The 20,780-nt window shown below is 46.7% G+C and overlaps 1 protein-coding gene across 4 annotated transcripts in view; it reads left to right on the top strand.

Moving 5' to 3' along the window:
• DGKI (diacylglycerol kinase iota) overlaps positions 1-20,780 on the top strand; it is a 679,239-nt gene that overhangs the window by 520,128 nt on the left and 138,331 nt on the right. For all 4 annotated transcript variants that reach the window (XM_078671815.1, XM_078671812.1, XM_078671824.1 and 1 more), the window contains one exon: positions 18,949-19,071. In XM_078671815.1, the coding sequence (XP_078527941.1) occupies positions 18,949-19,071 (123 nt within the window). The remainder of the gene's footprint in view (positions 1-18,948; positions 19,072-20,780) is intronic.

Below are 20,780 nucleotides of genomic sequence, written 5' to 3'. Positions count from 1 at the left end.
AATAAAGCTGTAAGGTGGGGCAGGTGAAGAGCATATGAGCGAGGTCTTCAACAGCAGAGTTACCATTCCAGCATGTCGGATTATCTTTTAGGCGGAGTTTAAAAAGTTTTTCAAGAGTCCAGTATGAACTATTGAGTAACATATACTTAGTCTGAGACAGAATAGGGGATATTTTATTCGAGAAGGCTGTGCTATATATTTTATCCCATTCAAACGAGATATTGTCGGAGTTGAGTTTGGATTCCCATTGGGCCTCATTACGTTTATGTGCCTTCCTAGGGTTAGGTAATAAGAGTTTGTATATTCTGGAGACGGTGTGGCCCGCTTTCAATATTCGTGATAATTGAGATGCTAGCGATGGGTCATAGGGTTTAATGGAACGTGCAGAGAGGAGAGATTTCAATTTTAGAAAGTCGTAAAAGTCCATGGGGGTTAAATTGTGTTGGCTCTTAAGGATTGAGAAAGGTAACAGGTGGGGACCTGCATGGAGGTCTTTTACTAAGTTTATACCTTTCTGAGACCAGAGCTCCCATTAGAGCATGTTACCTTCAATTCTCAGAGAGGTATTTTGCCATAAAGAGGCTATGTTAGACTTATTTACTTTTAATTTATGAAGGAGGTCTATTCGTAGGAGGGCTCTTCTGGTGTTAAGGAGAACATATCGTGAATGAGGAAGATGGGAGAGATCCATGGTGAGGAGGGCAGATAAAGGCATTTTATCGATGAGTGACTTCTCTATATCTAGCCAAATTGGTGTATAGTTTGGGTGTACATTCAACCAATTGGCTCCTTGCTTGCAGAGAAATGCTGTTTGATAATTCCTGAAGTTAGGGAGACCCAGACCGCCTTTTTTTAGGTCTCGTGGCGTTGAACAGCGCGTAAGCGATGTCTCGCCAGAGATCTATTGTCGCTGGGTCGGCTTCCCAGGAGACAGCACCTGGCCGCGCGCAGGCGAGTTGAGCGGGCCACGCGCTCGCGAACACGCTCAGCTGCTGTCTCCTGGGAAGCTCCAACACCACACACGCATGCGCATACACAGCGACACACACACACACGAGCGCCCATGCACGCACGCATCCACCCACACATACAGAGAACCCGCCGTCGCATACACACACGCGCGCACACACACACACACACACACGTGCACCGAGTGGCCCCTCCCCCCCTGCCCACTTACCGCCACTCCGGACTTCAGCCGCCACCGCGGGGCTCTCCCTCGGGCATGGGAGCCCCGCGTCACCAGCACTGCTTCTCTGGCCATCCGTGGGCGCGTGCGCGGGCTTCCGAAGGCGGAAGTCCCGCCCCACGTAAGGTTTGTTAGGGCTCGTTTCGATAACGTCTAGTTTCACTTTCAGGCAAAAAAGAACTACTTTAAAACTCCTTCAGCCGCTATGAGAACAGCACTCGCAGGGGCAGTTTACCGATGTTTTTATTACCAGCGCACCAAACGCATTTGGAAGACTCCTTCAGTAAGGAAGCTGTATGAGACAATTATTTCTTCTTTTGAAATAGAGATGTAATCACAACGTTGTTGCCGATACTCGGCTTGTTAATGATTTGTATAGCGCCCACGAAAAGCGGAGCTGTCCATTGGCACTTTAAAAGGCACCTGTTCTCTCTCAGAATAGGCTCTCGGGCGCAAAAGCGCTCACTCTCTGGACGGATCGCCTTGGCCGGCATAAGAGGAGGGAGCCCCCTCCACGCACACTCACCCCCCCGTCCTGGTTGCCCATCACTGCCAGGGAAGCTGTCGCTGATTAATGGCGGCGCTGCCACCCTGACCGCGCGAGCAGAGCCTGGCATCAACCCCCCCAGGAGCCTTCGGGGCACCCGCTGCCCCAGCAGCAGCCCCCCTCCCGCTGCAGCAAAGCACCCCTTGCTGCCCCAGCCCCCACCCCTTCCTTGAGCCCCAGCACTTACCCTCCCCATACCATAACACCCCCACGGCTTCCACCTTGCCCCCAAGGGACCTCGTTTGTCCTAGAAATTACCTTTCCCTGGCCCCCCTGTATCCTCTTACAGCTTCTCCCCCCCCGCAGCCCAGCATCTTCTTACAGCTTCTCCCCCCCCTTCCCCCCCCCCCCCCCCGCAGTCCAGCATCCGAAACCACCATCCGCTGGCACCCACCCGCTGCCATAGCAACCACTCAGCCACTGGGGCACCCTCTGTCCATTCATCTGTCCTCGCTAGCCCCCCAGTGCCGCAGCCCTGACACCCCAAATCACCCCCCGCCTCAGCATCCACCATTCCCAATAGCACAACACCCACCTGTTGCCTCAGCAACCCCCTTCCGCCGCTGCATAGAGCCCTCCCCTGACCTCTGGGACCCACCCCCTTGTCACCCCCTTCCACAATACCACCCCCACCCGCCTCGACAGAGTAAGTGCCCAGGAACGCACTCCCACCAGTGACCTGCAGGGGACCCCCAGATGTGCACTGCAGGCCCTGCGCTCATTCAGCTGTTTTACTGGAATTCGAACCTAGGACCGGCATATTACACAGATCTGCGCAGTCCGTGCATCAACCCGCTCAGCTATCTGAATTGGAATTTTCTACCAGTAGTTCGCAAACAGAGGGCCGCATCGGGTGCAGAACCCACTCGGCTATCTTACCAGGACCGGCATTAATTTACAGGTTGCATTCAGACCTCTGCGGTGAACAGCTGTGCAATCTGACTGTAGTGGAAGCCTGGGAGCTGTTACTGCAAGCTCCAAACCTGCCGAACTACCCTGCTTGCCCTGGGCCCGCAAATGGTGCACCATTTCTGCAGCTGGCATTCTCGATTTGCACCGATGCTTTTAAACCCCCTCAGGGCACTCAAAGCTAAGACCTGCACATTGCACTTGGACCTCCCAGTGGCAGGTGCATTAACCCACTAGCCTTTCATATTGGAATTTGAACTGCATGTCGCTTTGATTTCCCCTCGGGTGCATTCCCCCACTGGACCAGCATCATCGTAAAACTGGACCCCCTGACCCCGGGTTGCCGCCCCAGGTGCATAACCCACTGATCTAGCTTCCCAGGAGCCTAGCCTCTGACCCGCGGGCCGCACCCGGATCTCCGCCGCAGGAGCCCGGACCCCCTGAAGATGCTGCCCGGCTCCATCGAGATCTCCGGGGAGAGCCTGTCCAGCGCCGAGGTGAAGGAAGTGGTGGACAGCCTGCGAGAGAACTCGGTGCACCTGCTCTCGCTGCGGGGCTGCCACCTCTCCGATCGGGACTTCGGGCGTGTCTGCCGGGGCCTGGCCGAGTCCCACTCCCTGACCCAGCTCAACCTCAACCTGGGGGTAGTGGGCAGCCTGGTGCGGCTGCTGTCCAAGGCCCTGCAGACCAACCGCTCGGTGCAGTCCCTCTTGTGAGTATGAGTGACTCTGATTACCACTACAACAGATGTCTATGTATCTATAGCGCCTAGTGCCGCCAGCTGCATTCATTATAACAGGCTCGTAGTATGTGCAGACCAACCGCTCGGTGCAGTCCCTCTTGTGAGTATGAGTGACTCTGATTACAACAGATGTGTGTGTCCTGCTCATTCTCACCTGTAGCGTCCACCCCCTCCCCCGCACGGTACTCAGCCTCTTCATCCCGGTGCACTTTCCCTCCACTGTCACCTCCAGCCCCCTCTAGAGTCCCTCCGAGACCTCCCTAATGATCCCCGGGCTCCTCTCCTCCTGACGGAGCTATGAAGGTGACAGCCGCCTTCGGGAGGATGCTGATCGTGGTGCCCTGCAAGGATGGGCTCACGGTGGGGGACTTCACGCAGCAGGCTGCCCAGAGGTACCTGAAAACCAAGGATAAGGTGAGAGATCAGCCCGCCCAAAAATGACAAGTGTGTTTTTGTTGTAAGCCGGCTGCTTCCTAAGTGCCTGAGACCAAAGGGATAAAGACACAGGCGCGTTTCTGTGCACAGGCACTTTACCGTGGGAAATGTCCCAAAGATGCTTGTTTTTCGATACATCTTAGTAAATATTTCACTATTGTCAGCCGACTGTCTAAAAACAAAAGAAAGCCAGTCCTGCATAGATTAAGAGACTTTTAATCACAAGAGTAACATAACCTGCTCCTGCTGAAGTATGCTCCGCAGACTACCTTTACTGTTTTCATGCTACATATGATCACTGTACTCCTATTCAATAGGTGTTTTCATGGTCCAGTAAGATAATGAAATCATGAGTCACGTGTTTTTGATGTAGTAACACCAGAAAACCACCACTGCGTCTCTTCTTTCCCGGCGTGTTATATTGTATCTAGTCAGGTGTTTCAAGACACCTGTTGCGCACAGCAAGCACTCTAGCCTACAGTTTCTGGTTACTCTGTGTAAATAGAAACTACAAGGCCCAGCATGCAAAGTGCTCCTGGCTAACCTGCAATGCTCGTGGACAAGCATACCTATGTTTAATCAAAAATAAATTGCTCTAGCTTTACTTAAATTTAGAATTCAATTTCTACTCGCCCCTAGGAATCCTTGTGCAGAGCTAGTACCTTATAGGATATGCATATTTCACGTGGAATATATATTTGCACATTTTCTACAGGCACACACACCACCAGCCATCAGTGCACGCATCAATTGTTAACACATCTACAATTAACTATTGTAGCAATTGCAGTATGGCGCACTTTACTTTTGAACATGTCAGTGCACGCTTTTCCATCATGCACACACACCACCAGCCATCAGTGCACACTTTCAACAGGCACACACACACCACTAGCCATCAGTACACGCTTTCATCAGGCACACACACGACCGGCAATCAGTGCACACTTTCAACAGGCACAAACACCATAAGTCATCAGTGCACGCTTTCACCGGGCACAAACCCCACCAGCCATCAGTGCATGCTTTCACCGGGCACAAACACCTCCAGCCCCCAGTGCACCCTTTCACCAGGCACACACCACCAGCCGTCAGTGCACACTTTCACCAGGCACAGACACCATAAGTTGTTAGTGCACGCTTTAACCGGGCACAAACACCACCATTCGTCAGTGCACGTTTTCACCGGGCACAAACACCACCAGCCAATACAGAGTTTGCAAAAAAATGAATGCAACACATTGTCATATACAATGCCAATAACTCAAACTTGAATGCTGCGAGACCTATTGCATTGCAAATGCTTGTTTTGGATAGCTGTAGCTTATTCAGTGATATTCTGGGTTTCTTCCCCTGCCACACGAATGTATTGAAGAGTTTATAAATCATCGGTAGCATGCTAGCTAGATAATTCACCAAAGGAGTCACCATCATTTTCAGAGTTTCGGCTCTACCCCACCATGAAAGATATTTAGGGGACCACCCTTCCAGTAATGTGGAGATCTTTTTGAAGACTAAAGTTTCGTTAGTGTGAAGGGTAGAGATCAAGTCTTTATCAAAGTCAAGGCCCAGGTACTTAAAACATTTTGGTTGCAATGCCAGGCCGGAGTCTCCCATAATCTCTTTGTTACCGAGGTTATTTAGGTGTTTTACTTCAGTCTTATCTTTGTTTAGCTTATACCCAGATACACTAGAGAAGCTTTCAATTGAGGACATGAGAGCAGAAATAGCCTTATCAGCCTCTTCAGAAACCACTAAAATGTCATCGGCGTAAGCGGTAATTTTGACCGTATAGTCGTTAAAGTGGACCCCTGAGATACGGTCATTGTTCATAATGTGATCTAAGAACGGTTCAATGGCAAGTAAAAATAGTGAGGGAGAAAGGGGGCAACCCTATCTAGTCTCTTGTTGTAACTGAAAGGATGGTGAGATCGAGTCTCCTGCACGGACCCTAGCCGAGGGGCTGAAATATAGATACATTGCCATCCGCGTGAAATTTTCGCCAAGCCAAAATGTATTCAGTGCCGCTTCTAAATATGTCCAATCAACTTTGTCGAAAGCCTTTTCGGCATCGAGCGTGATGGCTACTGTAGGTGATTTAGTAAGTTTTGCCTTTTCTAAAACATGGGCCAAGATCCTGGTATTGTCGCTGGATAGTCTATTCTTTAAAAAACCAACCTGTGAAGGGTGAATAAGTTTGGGCAAGAATTTTTGTAGACGGTTAGCCATAATCATTGCAAAAAGCTTACAATCTATGATAATGAGGGAAATTGGTCTGTAATTTTTGGAGAGTGTCGGGTCTTTCCCTTTCTTAGGTAGAACTGCAATGATGGCTTCAGCCAGTGTTCCTGCGACTTTATCGGAGATTTATATTGCGCACTAATACTCATGAGTGTCCTGGCGTGGGCGGGCAGGGGCAGAAAGGTGAGTCAGTTAGATGATCAGGCTAAACAATTGTGTTTGTTGTATTCCTTATTTACTGCTGATCTGATTTTAATGATTCCACCCCTAATGGTAATTTTCTGAGCCTCCTAGCGGTTTAGGTCAGACGTGTCGTTCCTTTTATTGTGCAACAGGTAACTCTGGATTGCATTTTCTATGAGTTTCCTATGTTGTTCTTTTTCTAATACCTCATCATTCAGTCTCCAAATGGATTGACGACTGGACGGTTTTACGTTAGAAATAGAGAGTGATATACAGGAGTGATCAGATACCACCCTGGGCTCTATTGACTTCTCCACGATTCTAGCGGTGGCATTAATTGTGATAAATAGGTAATCAATATGTGTGTAGGAATTGTGAGGTGGTGAGTAAAAAAGGTACTCCCTACCTGTGGGGTTTTGTAATCTCCTAGAGTCCAGCAAATTGAAATGTGAGCAGAGGTTAGTAAAGGCTTTATGGGAATTGTTGCTGCGATAAGCGCACCGTGAGTCCCTGTCCAGAGCTGGGTCTAGAGGTAGATTAAAGTCCCCCTTTTTTCACCATTTAAAACAGCTTTGCTCTAAGATGCCACAAATTGTGGTGAGTGGTAGAGCTGATGTGCAGGCCGTACAGACAGTTGTGCATGAATCGTATTAATACAATAAAAACACAATGTCACCATGGTTATTAGCCCATTGCTAAGGGCCTCATGATCCCTCTTTAGTGCTTCTAGTGAATGCTTAGAAGCCACAGGTTGGTGGTTGTGAAAACCGTGGCATCATCTGATGCTCAGTGTAGGTTTTAAAGTGTTTCATATAGTATCCCTGAAAGGCCATGATCCTCAATTCAACATTCTTACTACTACAATATGTTTTATATTTTCCTGCACAGGAGACTTGATTCCTCTGCCCGGTCTTCTACATGATTTTTGCTGGATAGGACAGTACTCAGCTCTGTTGGAGATGGGATTCACCCAAAATGGATCACCTTTAATCATGGGTGACTATTGTCCTTATGATTGCCCCAATGACAGCTGATTGATAGCTGTCTGGCACAATAGTTTTTAAATTGTGCTCGCGGTTGAACAGGCTGCCTATTTATTTATTTATTGATTTATTACCTTTATAAAGCGCGCTGTCACCATACAGATATTCTGTCGCGAAGACCCTCCTATCAGAACATAGCAAACTGGAATTGCAAGGGCCAGATCAGGGATAGGTGATTAAGCGGGGAAAAGGCCAGGTCTTCAAAGCTTTCCTAAAATACGGTAGGTCAGATTGAGATCTCAGGGCGTAAGGTATGCTATTTCATAGTGGAGCCGCTCTGATCATAAAGGCGCGCCTGCCCTGTTTTGTCTTTTGAAATTTTTCAGTGCTGGTTAGATTTGCGGTTGCTGAACGAAGACATCTCTTCGGAGCATATTGTGTTAAGATTTTTGGAGAGCTAGTGGTCCTTTGCCATGAAGTGCTTTGAAGATTATGCACAAGGACTCGAAGGGTAGCCTCTGTTTCAAAGTTAGTCAGTGAAGTTCCTTCATGGCGGTTGATGCAGACGATCTTCTTGGTCTGTCTAGAGCCAGTTTTGGAATCGGTACAACCTGTTTACCAGGCAGTCCAGAACTCCTAACTGTAAGGCATTGCAGTAATCAAGCCTACTTAGTATTAAGCTGCGTACAATCAGAGGTTTTGCATGTGGGGATAGCAGAGGCAGGAGTTTTCTTAGTCCACAGAGTAGTGCGAATCAGGTGCCTACAACTTTTTTACGTGACACGCCGTGGATAGTTTGCTGTCAAAGGTGACCCCCAGATTGCAAACTGTTTCTGAGTGTTTCAACTCTTCAACATTTGTTAATGGCCAAACATTAGGGGGGAGCTTCATGGGAATTTTATTCGCTGGGCGGCACAAGAACTCAGTTTTATCTTAAATTAAATTTCAATGAGTTTGTGTCCAGTCAATTAACAATGTCACTTATGCAGTTGTGGAAGACGTTTTAAGCATCTCGCCTGTTGCTTTCAATAGACAGGATCAATTGTGTATCATCGGCATAATTGACAAATTTGATGTTACATTATGGGATTTGATGAGTTTTATTACTGGTGTTCTATAAATATTAAAGAAGATTTGGCTGAGTGCTGATGGTTTTTAAAGTCAGAGCAGTATGGTGGCAGAGAAACCGCTTGGCAGCGCTCTTACAGCGCTCTTACAAATCGGTGCACAGACAGGTTAGTGCTATATCCCTGATTTCAATCATAGCCAGTCTCATCAGCAGCATTTTGTGGTTAACCGTATCAAAAGCGGCTGATAAATCTAGAAGTATCAGAACCTCTGACTGGCCACTATCCACCTTCATCAGGAGTTTTTTCCTAGCTAGCTGCAGAGCAGACTCCGTTCAATTCCCTGGTATGAATCCAAATTGTTCCTCCTCCAGTAGGTTTTGGTCTCACAGATATTTGGACAGTTTTTATGATGACAAAGCATTCTAGGATTTCTACTGGGAAGGGCAGGAGGGATATTGGCCTATAGGCACTGAGGGCCAAGGGGTCCACTGAGGGCTTCATTAGAATGGGGTAACTATGGCTTTTTTCTAATCCCGGGGGACCAAGCCTGATTTCAGTGATTGGTTGCAGATCTGTAGCAATGGAGGAAATAGCTCATCTGCCATATCTTTCCAGACTTGGGGGCATATTTAGAACTAAATGGTTCAGTGTGGCGCTGCACGCAATTTAGCAACGCGCTGTATCATTTAAATAAATGCAGGGATGTGCCGTATTGACAAGAATACGGCGCACCCCTGTGTTTTCCTTTGCGCCAGCGCTAAAAAAGCTGCCTAGCATCAGGACAGGCACCCTTGATCCATGGTGCAAGGGTGCCTGCATTGCATGGATGATTGTGTTTGTGCAGGAAGGGACACCTTCCTGAAAAAAGCGAGGTGAAATAAAAGTATTCCTCTTCATTGCGGTAACTGCAAACACAACAATGATGGACAGAATGTGGATCAATGTCACACATTCACCCCAGTCCAAAGATCTGGGCCCAAAAACATCGTTTTTCCACTCCACACCACCCTGGGTTAGACAATGGCGATATGCAAATCAGCGCTGACCCTGTGCCCCATGGGAACAGTCCAGTCCGAACTACAAAAGCCATGTCCTTCCCAGAACGGAAACAAGCATCCGAGGACCGGCCCGGTTTCGAGGTAACACCTCATCAGCCCGGCTAGCTATCATTTAAATAAATGCAGGGATGTGCCGTATTGACAAGAATACGGCGCACCCCTGTGTTTTCCTTTGCGCCAGCGCTAAATAAGCTGCCTAGCATCAGGACAGGCACCCTTGATCCATGGTGCAAGGGTGCCTGCATTGCATGGATGATTGTGTTTGTGCAGGAAGGGACACCTTCCTGAAAAAAGCGAGGTGAAATAAAAGTATTCCTCTTCATTGCTCCACTCTTGACGCCTCCCTTTCAACGGCATCCGTTTTTGGCGCTGCTTCAGATTTACAGGGGCTGTGTAAAAAAGAAAAGGGTGTTGCATGGTACTCCCACAGCGACACCCATTGCAGGCTCCTTTGCCGCAGAAAACTGTGGCGAGGAAGCCCATATTTACAAGGCGGCATTAAGCTATGCAAAGTGGCTTAACGCCTTTGATCCATAGTGCAAGGTGCCTGCATTGCACGGATGATTGTGTTTGTGCAGGAAGGGACACCTTCCCGCACAAAAACAATCATCATTAATGGTGTTTTGCTCTTTCTATGTGTGCTGCAGAATGCTCCTTCTATGTGTGCTGCAGAATGCAGCACAGATAGATGGAGCAAAAAGTGATGCGAAATAAAAGTATTTCTCCTCCTTGCTCCACTCCAACGACTCCTTTTCAACGGCATTCGTTTCTGGCGCTGCCTCAGATTTACAGATCCTTGTAAATCTGGGACAGTGTCAAAAAGCAATGGGTGTTGCATGGGTACTCCCACAGCGACACCCATTCCAGGCACCTTTGCCGCAGAAAACGGTGGCGAGGAGGTTCATATTTACAAGGCGGCACTAAGCTATGCACAGTGGCTTAGCGCCACCTTGTAAATATGGAGCAGGGCATTGCGCTACCGGTGCATCGGAAAAAACGACGCACCGTGGTGCAATGCCCTTGTGAATATGCCCCCTCGTATGGTAAGGGGCCTATTGGCCCTCTCGGGTATATGTACTGTTTTGTGACTGGGTGAGGCTCCTTCTGCTTGAGCATGAAGAGTAAGTATGTGTGTAGAGTGCCATATACTCCATGCTGTTGGACCCCCCAAGTTTATACATATTCCAAAAAAGGTCCATTGTCATGTATGACAGTATATATCTTTTGATGGAATCCATCCAAAATGTCAGGTACTCTGTTAACTCTTAAATTTTGTGATGCTGTGTGCACTAACAGTGGTGAAATGAATAAGCAGGAGATGGAAAGTGTGGCTGCTCCCTGTAGATGTCAGGAATAGGCTCCAGGATGGCATGTAAGCAAAAGAAGGAAGACTGCAGTGTGAGGGGGCACTTGCCTACACTCACCGCGCTTGGCTCCACTGTCCTGAAATACTGCCATGAGGATCTGCTGCGGAAAGAGAGGAGCCTTCTACTGCTGCTGAGAACAACTGCTCTTTAAAGAAGATGATCTTTTCATATTCTCTCTCCATGTCTCTCCAGTCAGGGAGAGAGATCCTCCATGTGCTGCAGTTATGGTACACTGAGAAATCTCAAGAGGCCTTGAGTAACAGTGTTACTTTCAGGTCAACCTGAGGCATCCTTCCTTCCAACATGCAGAGCTTAAAGGGCACTGTACAGGTCCTCCGCGGGCAAGAATCCTTGACGAAAGTGTGCCAATAGTGTCTCCCCATTTTAAGACTTTAAGGGGCGATATACAACTAAAAAACATACTCTCTAACAGGAAAGTATCTTGTGATGAGGCAATCACGACTGTAAGAAATAAGAAAAGTAGATCTTGAAAAATGACTGGCCCTGAAGAAAGCCATTTGAACGTAAGTGACACCTACGATATGGCTGAAACATGTAGACCGAGATACCGACATGGGAGCTCATAATATCTCCATTTACATCAAATGTTGCTGTTTTTAACCTTACCAAAGAGTCCCACGAGCAAAAAAAATTCAATCTAAGAAGGGATACCTGCAGGTAACTGTAAAAGATTAGATCCCTTGATAATCAATCGTTTCACTATAACTTAATCATCCAAGCACACCAAGATACATTAGATATACTTGGTGGAACCCTATAATGAAGCATGCCACTAGTATAACTACTGGATGAGGATTATTTCACAAAAACATAGAGAAACCCCCTTCTTTGATCAGAGAGATAATGGGTGATTAACTTTTTAAAAAGCAAAACACACAAGGTGATGGACGGAATGTTGCACATTGGCAAAACATTCACCCCCAGTCACAGATCTGGGTTTAATCCATTGTTATTTTGCTCACCACGCCACCCCAGTTTAGACATGGCCATATGCAAATCAGTCGACCCTGTGCCTCATGGGAACAGTCCAGCCCGAACTGCCAAGCCAGGTCTTCCCTAGACCGGAATCAAGCATCCTAGGACCGGTTTCTGACTATCAGCCAGGATAGCTTGACTCCAGTGGCGTAGTGAGCACGGGACCCACGTCTGGGCATACCCTTCCCACATAGTGCGAACAGCAAAACACACAAGGCGATGGACAGAATGTTGCACCTTGGCAAAACATTCACCCCCAATTACAGATCTGGGTTTAATCCATCGTTATTTTGCTCACCACGCCACCCCAGTTCAGCATTGGTCATATTCAAATCAGTTTTGACCCTTTGCCTCATTGGAACAGTCCAGCCTGAACTGCCAAGCCATGTCTTCCCTGGATCGGAATCAAGCATCCCAGGACAGGTTTCTGGCTATCAGCCATCATCAGCCAGGATAGCTTGACTCCAGTGGCGTAGTGAGCACGGGGCCAACGTCTGAACATACCCTTCCCACATAAGGCGACCAGCAAAAGACACAATGTGATGGACGGAATGTTGCACATTGGCAAAACGTTCACTCCAGTCACAGATCTGGGTTTAATCCATCGTTATTTTGCTCACCATGCCACCCCAGTTCAGACATGGCCATATGTAAATCAGTCTTGACCCTGTGCCTCATGGGAACAGTCCAGTCTGAACTGCCAAGCCATGTCTTCCCTGTACCAGAATCAAGCATCCTAGGTCCGGTTTCTGGCTATCAGCCATCATCAGCCAGGATAGCTTGACTCCAGTGGCATAGTGAGCATGGTACCCACGTCTGGGCATTCCCTTCCCACATAGGGAGAACAGCAAAACACACAAGGTGATGGACGGAATGTTGCACGTTGGCAAAACATTCACCCCAGTCACAGATCTGCGTTTAATCCATTGTTATTTTGCTCACCACGCCACCCCAGTTCAGATATGGCCATATGCAAATCAGTCTTGACCCTGTGCCTCATGGGAACAGTCCAGCCCGAACTGCCAAGCCATGTCTTCCCTGGACCGGAATCAAGCATCCTAGGATCGGTTTCTGGCTATCAGCCATCATCAGCCAGGATAGCTTGACTCCAGTTTTTGTTTTTGCATTTGTCACCCCGAGTGGGACGGGTATGCTCAAACGTGAGTCCCGTGCTCTCCATGCCACTGGAATCAAGCTATCCTGGCTGATGAGGTCTGAAAGCCCGAAACTGGTCCTGGGATGGTTGTTTCCAGTCCAGGGAGGACGTGGCTTGGCAGTTTGGGCTGGACAGTTCCCATAGGGCACAGGGTCAAGACTGATTTGCATATGGCTAGGTTCAAACTGGAATGCCATGGTGAGCAAAAAACTGATGGATTAGGCCCAGATCTCTGTGCTGGGGTTAATGTATGACATTGTTCTGCATTCTGTCCCTCAACTGTTGTTTTTTCATTTGTCACCCCGAGTGGGACAGGTATGCTCAGACGTGAGTCCCGTGTTCTCCATGCCACTGGAATCAAGCTATTCTGGCATATGAGGGCTGAAAGCCCAAAACTGGATGCTTGTTTCCAGTCCAGGGAGGACCTGGCTTGGCAGTTCGGGCTGGACTGTTCCTATGGGGCACATGGTCAAGTCTGATTTGCATATGGCTGGGTTCAAACTGGAATGGCATGGTGAGCAAAAAACTGATGGATTAGGCCCAGATCTCTGTACCGGGGTGAATGTATGACATTGTTTTGCATTCTGTTTATCAACTGTTGTTTTTGCATTTAACTTTTTAAAAAGTTCTCTCTCTTATAACATTTGAATCCTTCCATTCTCCATTGCCATCACTGCCTGGTTTTCTTGTCTCAGTAAACTGTGGCTCCCTGTTGGCTGTCTCGTGCTTTCTCCTGCCTGCCACCCCCTGTCAGCTGATACAGTACATTTTGTGTCATGCAGGTTGCTCAGACCCACCTATCCCATAGAGCCATGGATGAGGGAGCACAGTCTCAATGTAAAGGATTCAAAAACAGAAATCATTGTTCTGGACCCAAAACACGAAAATGTTGATACCCTGTGCCTGCAAAACCGTTTGCAAATATTTACCCATCAGAGCAAAAGTACAAAACTTGAGAGTGTTGTGGGACATTCACCTCAGTTTAAACACACATGTGAGAGCAGTGGCAAAAAAAAAACTTCCACCAAACGCCTATGAAAAACCTTTCCTTGCCCACCAGAAAAAAACCTCCTTTGTGTTGGAGGCATTGGCCAACTCAAGCCTAGACTGTTGGAATATTTTGTGCCTGAGGCTACTGGCATACCTAGTAAATCAGAAGGTGCCAGAAGGTGCAAAACTCAGGTGTGAGACTGATATCTGGCCATCTTTACTCATTACCTCAAAAGTATATACTGACTCCCAGTTAAAGGCAGACTCGGATTCAAGAGCCTCTGCCACAGTTATAGTGGCATCGAAGGCACAGCGCCCAAAGACTGGCAAGATACAATTGTAACATACTTCTCTAAATACAACCCATGAGCCGCACAAAAACATCTCCTCCTCACCCCATCACCAGGTGCAAACTCAAAGGTGACAGACCTTTTTCAGTAGCAGCTTCCATCCTGGGTACCAGACTGCCAAAAAGAAACCAACCACTCTCATCTCCGGCTGAGTTTAGCTCGAGACTCAGGATCTTGCTGCCCATACCACCATATTCCAGTGCATTGTCCTGTATATATTGTATATTGTCCTATATATATTGTATGTTTAATACATGTCTTCTACATATGCCTCACCTGTACGAGGTGGAAAAACCATTAGCGATGGATGGAATGCTTGAAATAATCTCAGCAACTGGTCATGACGCGGGCCTCTTTCCAGTCTATTATTTATTGCCCACCATGCACCTTTAGATAGAGACTAGCCATGTGTCCACCATGCCACACGTAAATTGCCAGTTTGGATACAAGTATGTTGACGACAGCCAACTAAAACCTTCTTTTGTGTTCCTAGAAGAGGCCAAGGGCCTGATTAGTTCTCAGCGGACAGGTTACTCTGTCGCAACGGTGATGGATATATCATCCGCCGAAATATAAATCCCGTAGGATATAATGTGATTTATATTTGGAAGACAGGATATCCGTCACTGTTGTGATGGAATAACATGTTCGCCGAGATGTAATTCAGCCACTTAGATGCCTAAATGGTCCCTAGAGTGGTAGTTTTTGTGACTGGGGACAAGCATCACCTGCTCACAGTTCAGCAGTGAAGATAAAAATACTAAATGGCTGGCACATAAACAGCGGCAAAAAGACTTCAGTGTTTATAAAATACCGAACATAAGCCTGGAGGAGGCCTATACTCATCTTCTGAAATGGATGCTATGATGCAAAACAACTACAAAAAACTATGTTTTCTAGTATTCTCCTGTCACAGAATTGTCAACGTAGAGTCTAGACAATACTGTGATCGGTCCATACAATATCTTGCTCTGTTTCCCTGTCACTCTTCTGCCAAGCTTGCAACTTCACTTTTTGTCCTACCCTTTCCATTTATCAAATTTGTTACACCTCCTGAACATTTATCACTTATTTCAATTCATTTGACTTCAGTTCAATTCTGTGTTATTCTCTTGCTTCATATACATTTTTAAAGATTTCCAGATCTATGCACTGGTGTCACAGTGTCAGATGTTCTGCTGTGCCTCCTGCATGCTGTGGTTATTTCCTCGGCAGAGTATGGATCTTTTGTTTGTGTTGTGCCTCTGTGAAATCACTAATTCTCTCTTAGAATCCTCTTGCTAGCAGTTCCTCACTTCTCCTTGTGAGGGATGGGGCTCATTTTACACAAGAATTAGGCCGCATTGCTGACAGGCCCCTTCCCGCTTTCTAACTCTGTCTGCAAGTTTGGGGCTCAACATCCTCGTGCAGACCCACCTGTGTGTTGGTCTCCTCACTGGGAGCAGATATTCTTCTATAATGTTGATCCCATTTACCAGTGCAAAACATTTTATGCCTATGTCTGAGATTTTCTGTGGGTCTTACATTTATGCTCAGTTCCATTTGATGTTATATCCAGGTAGTATTCTTCAGAGATGCTTTGGAATGGATGTCCTCAGCTCAATGTGTCCAACTTCTCTTTCTTCCTTCTCTTTCCTTCTCAAAATGTGATTGTGGGTTAATTGTGCAAGGTTATTCTGCACCCAATTCTGTCTTGCTTTTTTTGAGCTGGCTTGACCTTATATGATCACTGAAAAAGAGCTTTCAGAAGTACTAATAAGAGAAGGGCTTACGCTCTGCCCACATGTTGGTTGTCTTGAGTACAGCATTTGATTGAACAGAAATTGTGTGCTTCCACTGAGTACTTGTCTTTCACTTTCATGATCAGTACAGCAAGACTGAGGTTGTCATGGCAGCAAGTCAATAATCAAGACTATCAACCTGATCTGCTGATTATAACATTTTACGATAAAAGCAGAAGAATTGGCATATTTATTGAGAAAAGCACATGCCAACGGCAATTGGAAATTAAGGATAAATTGTTATTTTATTAATGTATGCATGATGGTTGCTGTGTGGTAAAACGTATGCTCAAAACAATACTCCGGAATTGGTTATTGTGAGAAGTCAATGATATAGGCAATTGGCCTGATTGGCTCACTTCGAAAAGTTATGCCTGTGATGTAGGTAAGGTATGATTATTATAAAAAGTTATGACACAGTCAGTAGGCCTGGCTTATATATTACGAAAACGTTTATTTTTTAAAATGGAATCTTTTTTATTAACAATTATCGACTTCAGACATTAAGAAAGGTACATTACAAAAATGTATACAAATTTGGTCAAGCACGGGCTATTTGCAATGGTGGGGTACATTTGTCACCTCTGTAACGATTTCAGGGTCCCCAAACTCGGGACCATTTCCCAGGGCAGCCTCGAGCCACATAGACAATCTTTTCACAGAACATGCACCAGTCCATGTTGGTCTTCCAGTCTTTCAGCGTAGGAGGAGCAGCCGCCCACCAAGCCTGGCCTATATTCCTTTTATCTACCAGAAAACCTAGTGTGGTCCATTGTGTTTGGTGTGCATTCAGATCAGTGTGCAACCATATGTTGATCAAACTTATTCGCGCCTCTGGGAGCAGACGGATCCCCAAGACCACCCCCACCACTTCATGAATCTCCCTCCAATAAGACTGAATGTGCGAGCATTCCTAGATGATATGTAGGAACATGCCCAGTTGGCTACACCGCCTACGACAGTCCCCCGTTAGTGCCCTTCCCATCAACACCAATCTAGGCCCTGTCATGTATATTCTATGTAGAATTTTAAGCTGGACTAGTCGCAGTAGCGCAGGGATAGCCACAACTCTGGTTGATGATACAGCTTCCTGCCAGTCCTCGTCATCTAGTTCAATACCATCCGCTACCCATTTTTGCCGGAGCTGAGTGAGAGGGTCTTCCATGTTATGTATTAGTTTATTGTAAATCAAGGAGATGGACTTCGCAGAGAGTTGGCCATCCAGTATCCTACTCTTCAGTGGGGAGGACTCGGGAGGAGGTGAGCCAGTGGGGAAGGCTGAACGCAGGGCATGTCGTATTTGTCTGTAACGGAAGTGTTCTGAGTCGGCCAGGTCGTGTTGTTCTTGCAGGGAAGCAAATGTTTTTATGTTGCCTTTTTTCCACATGTCCTGGACGCGGGAGATGCCTATTAAATGCCACTTGTCGAATCCCTTTGTCTGCCACAAGTGTCCCAGCTTCTCTGATTCCCATAAGGGGGTGGCCAATATCAATTTACCCTCCCATCCCAGAGATCTAGTGGTGGAGTGCCAGACAATTATGGAGAGTCCGGTGGGGCCAGTTGAGCAGGTTTGGAGTATTGTGCTTTATTATAGTTCCCACCCGGGAGTAGCCATCTGTCCATTTGATACCCTGGGTCATCAGGTGTTCCATAAGTGCGATGGTTAATGGCGGCCAGGTGGGCGGCCCAATAATATTTCCTGATATCAGGGAGGGCGATGCCTCCGTCGTACCATTTCAGGGTCAGTTTACTGAGAGCTATGCGCGGCGTTCCAGTCCACAGTAGTTCCCTCTGCAGATGCTCAATTTCTTTGAAGTAAGTCTGGGGGACTACATCCAATGAATTTTGTAGGACATAGAGGAAGTGGGGGAGGGACATCATTTTGAAAAGAGCAGCCCTCCCAAGTAGAGACAATGGGGGAGTTCTCCAGCTGGCGATGTCTCTCTGCAAACGATGGCGGCGGGGCAGGAGGTTATTGTTCTATCGGAGTGCAGGATTCAAGGATATGAATATGCCTAAATATTTAAACCCCTATGTACTAATTGGAAATGGGCAATTGGAGGGCCAGGCCGGTATTCCCCCGTAAAGGGTACAAATGGGACTTGGCCCAGTTAATTTGCAAACCGGAGCATCTCCCAAAAACAGCCAAGATGTCCAATAAGGCAAGAGGATTTGTAAGATAAAGTAGAATATCATCAGCGTAAAGTGATACCCGATCTTCCCAGTCTACTGACCAGCGGAATCCTCGGATCATTAGGTCTAGCCGGATCCACGCCGTGAGCGGCTCTAGTGCCAAGGCAAATAAGAGGGGTGAGAGAGGGCAACCCTGACGGGTGTACCAAAACATTTTTTATGGCAAATAGGCCTGTAACAGTAGTAGGTTGCTATCGCAGTGTGTTACAGGCTGTTGACAGGTATTTTATTACAAGAAATCTTAGAGATTGCAATGCAAGTGTTTTCATGTTGGTCACCCCCTCTGAGAAACCTTTGGATAGACAATTGTTACTGTGATAATCCTAGTTTGGTCTTTTGAGAGGGGCTGTTCATTGTTTTGCCAACCATAATTTAGTAATATTTGCAATTTTATAACTGTAAGCGTGATGGCTGCCAGGTTATGCACACTTCAGTAGGCCTTTGTTGGTTATGATGTCAAGCAGTCTCTGAAGGGAGCATGACCCTAGCAGAGTAAAGGGAAATCCACTACAAGGGATGTGTCCTGTGTGATTAAAGGCATGACTTAAAACATATGAACTAAAGTCCTGTGCTTTGCACAGCTTACCATCTGACCAGTGTTTAGGTCTCTGTTAGCTTTCTGTTTTCTATTATTGATCCAGACATATCACACAAGAGCGAGATAAAACATGCTAGATATGTTGGATTTGCCCTAGCTCTCCATCGGGTGGTACGTGCTTTATCGCCATCTCCTGAGTCTTTGTTTTGTTTTCTTCCAGGATGACGGAACGGTGGAATCCTCCAGCTCGAAAACGAATGACCCCAGATGGGGAAGTAGCCGGGAAGACGTGCAGAGAAATCCCAGAAAAGACAAAACAGGGAAGCACAACCCTGATGCTTCAGTAAGTGGGGTTCCTCTCGGTCATTTTGTGGGAAAGCCACATAAGACCCACCTTTCTGATGACAACATAGAGCCCTGTATCAATATTATAAATATGATCCTTCTTTCATTGATCTGTAATAGGCATGTAGGGTCCATCTCTAAATACCTGTGGAAAAGTCAGCAACCTGTTAGGAACCACAATTGTATGTAGTCAAAAAACTCACTTCTTGTGCAGGAGCTTTACTCACCTTCCATTCCCTAGCTAGGCATTTAAAAAAAAATAAGTGCCTATAAAAATATATTGCTTAACTAGAATCATTAAATGGGAGTTTCCCGCACACCCACAGAGGATGAAGTTTGTTTTGACCTTCTATTGATGCTTCCCTTTGTAGTAAAAATGTTAATATTACAAGAACACTTGTGTAAAACTAAATGTGCCTGGCCATCCATTGGACCCACTTCATACAAGAATAAAACTCACAGCCATAATGACCACTTCTCTTTTTTGTTGCTCCAGCAACCGAATAGGAGAGTGCCCAGGTGAACAAAAATGTTTAGCCCTTTTCTATTATAAAGACATCTCGAGTTTTGGACCGTAAACACATATTGAAACCTGTTGCATTGCCTCCTCTCTAACGAATGAGAAATCAGTTGCGTCTATACAAAATGGCAGTATAGTCATTAACCCTACTGTATTCCCTTACTCGAAATAAACAATATAAAATGTGTTTGATTCTAATGTTCAACATTTGCTCCAAGTCTGGTCTGCCTGAATCTATAAAAGTATACAACCGATCAATGAATACATATATATTTTTTTTAATATTGCGAACACTCTAACTGTATGCAGTCCATTTTTTTGCAGAAAATGGTACTAATGCACAGTGAGATAAGATAATGTGTCAAGCCTCACATAATTTGGTCATGTGGCAAAGTAGACTTCAAATGTGCCAACTGTCAACCCCTACTGAAAAGGTGGCCGTCAGTGGACATGTGGTCTGGGTGCCCAGAGATAAAGTGGTTAGCCCAGGGTCAGTCACTCAATGGAAGGGTGGGTTAGAACTCTGGTCGCTGAGTTGCACATGCAGACGTTCAGCCACTAGCCAGTGATATCTCTGCCCAGTGAATCCCTGCACGATGTTCGCCTCAGGAGAGAAAGGGCTAGTGTTTCCACCACCCCATACAAAATTCAGTCTTTATGCCCCTTCTGTGGGACAGGTGGGGGTAATTAGCCCTGATTGAGGCAGAAAGCCCACTAGACACTAGGGATTATTATAAAACAAATATAGGGGTGGGGGCATGCCCTCACTACAAAGAAATATGTTGACAGTCTTTCTGTGCCTCCCTCCCCACCCCTTCGGGGCAGACAGAACGTTTTTCCTAAATGGGGAGGTTGCCCCAAATATGCCTCCCCATGGGTTAGAAATCTCACTAGACGTCAGTTATTTTGCATTTTGGGCAAAAGAAACGGGCTTGGTACTTGGGCTCTGACATTCCCACACCTCTAAAGAAACAGGCCAGTCTTCCTGCTCTCCACAGGGGTGATAGGTCGTTTGCCCCCAAATTCACCTCTACAAGAAGCACAAAGCCCACTAGACACCAGGGAATTCAAAATGGTGCCAATCAAACAAAAAGAGGGGGCGGCTGACCCTGGCATCGAGCCATACCATCAACCCAGAAGGGGCAATAGTGTCTTTCTGCCCCCCCAGACCCTCACCTTGGGGGAAG

Source organism: Lissotriton helveticus, chromosome 1_1 (genome assembly GCF_964261635.1).
Source record: "Lissotriton helveticus chromosome 1_1, aLisHel1.1, whole genome shotgun sequence".
NCBI classification, from domain to species: domain Eukaryota; kingdom Metazoa; phylum Chordata; class Amphibia; order Caudata; family Salamandridae; genus Lissotriton; species Lissotriton helveticus.
This window is presented reverse-complemented; position numbering and strand designations above follow the sequence as displayed.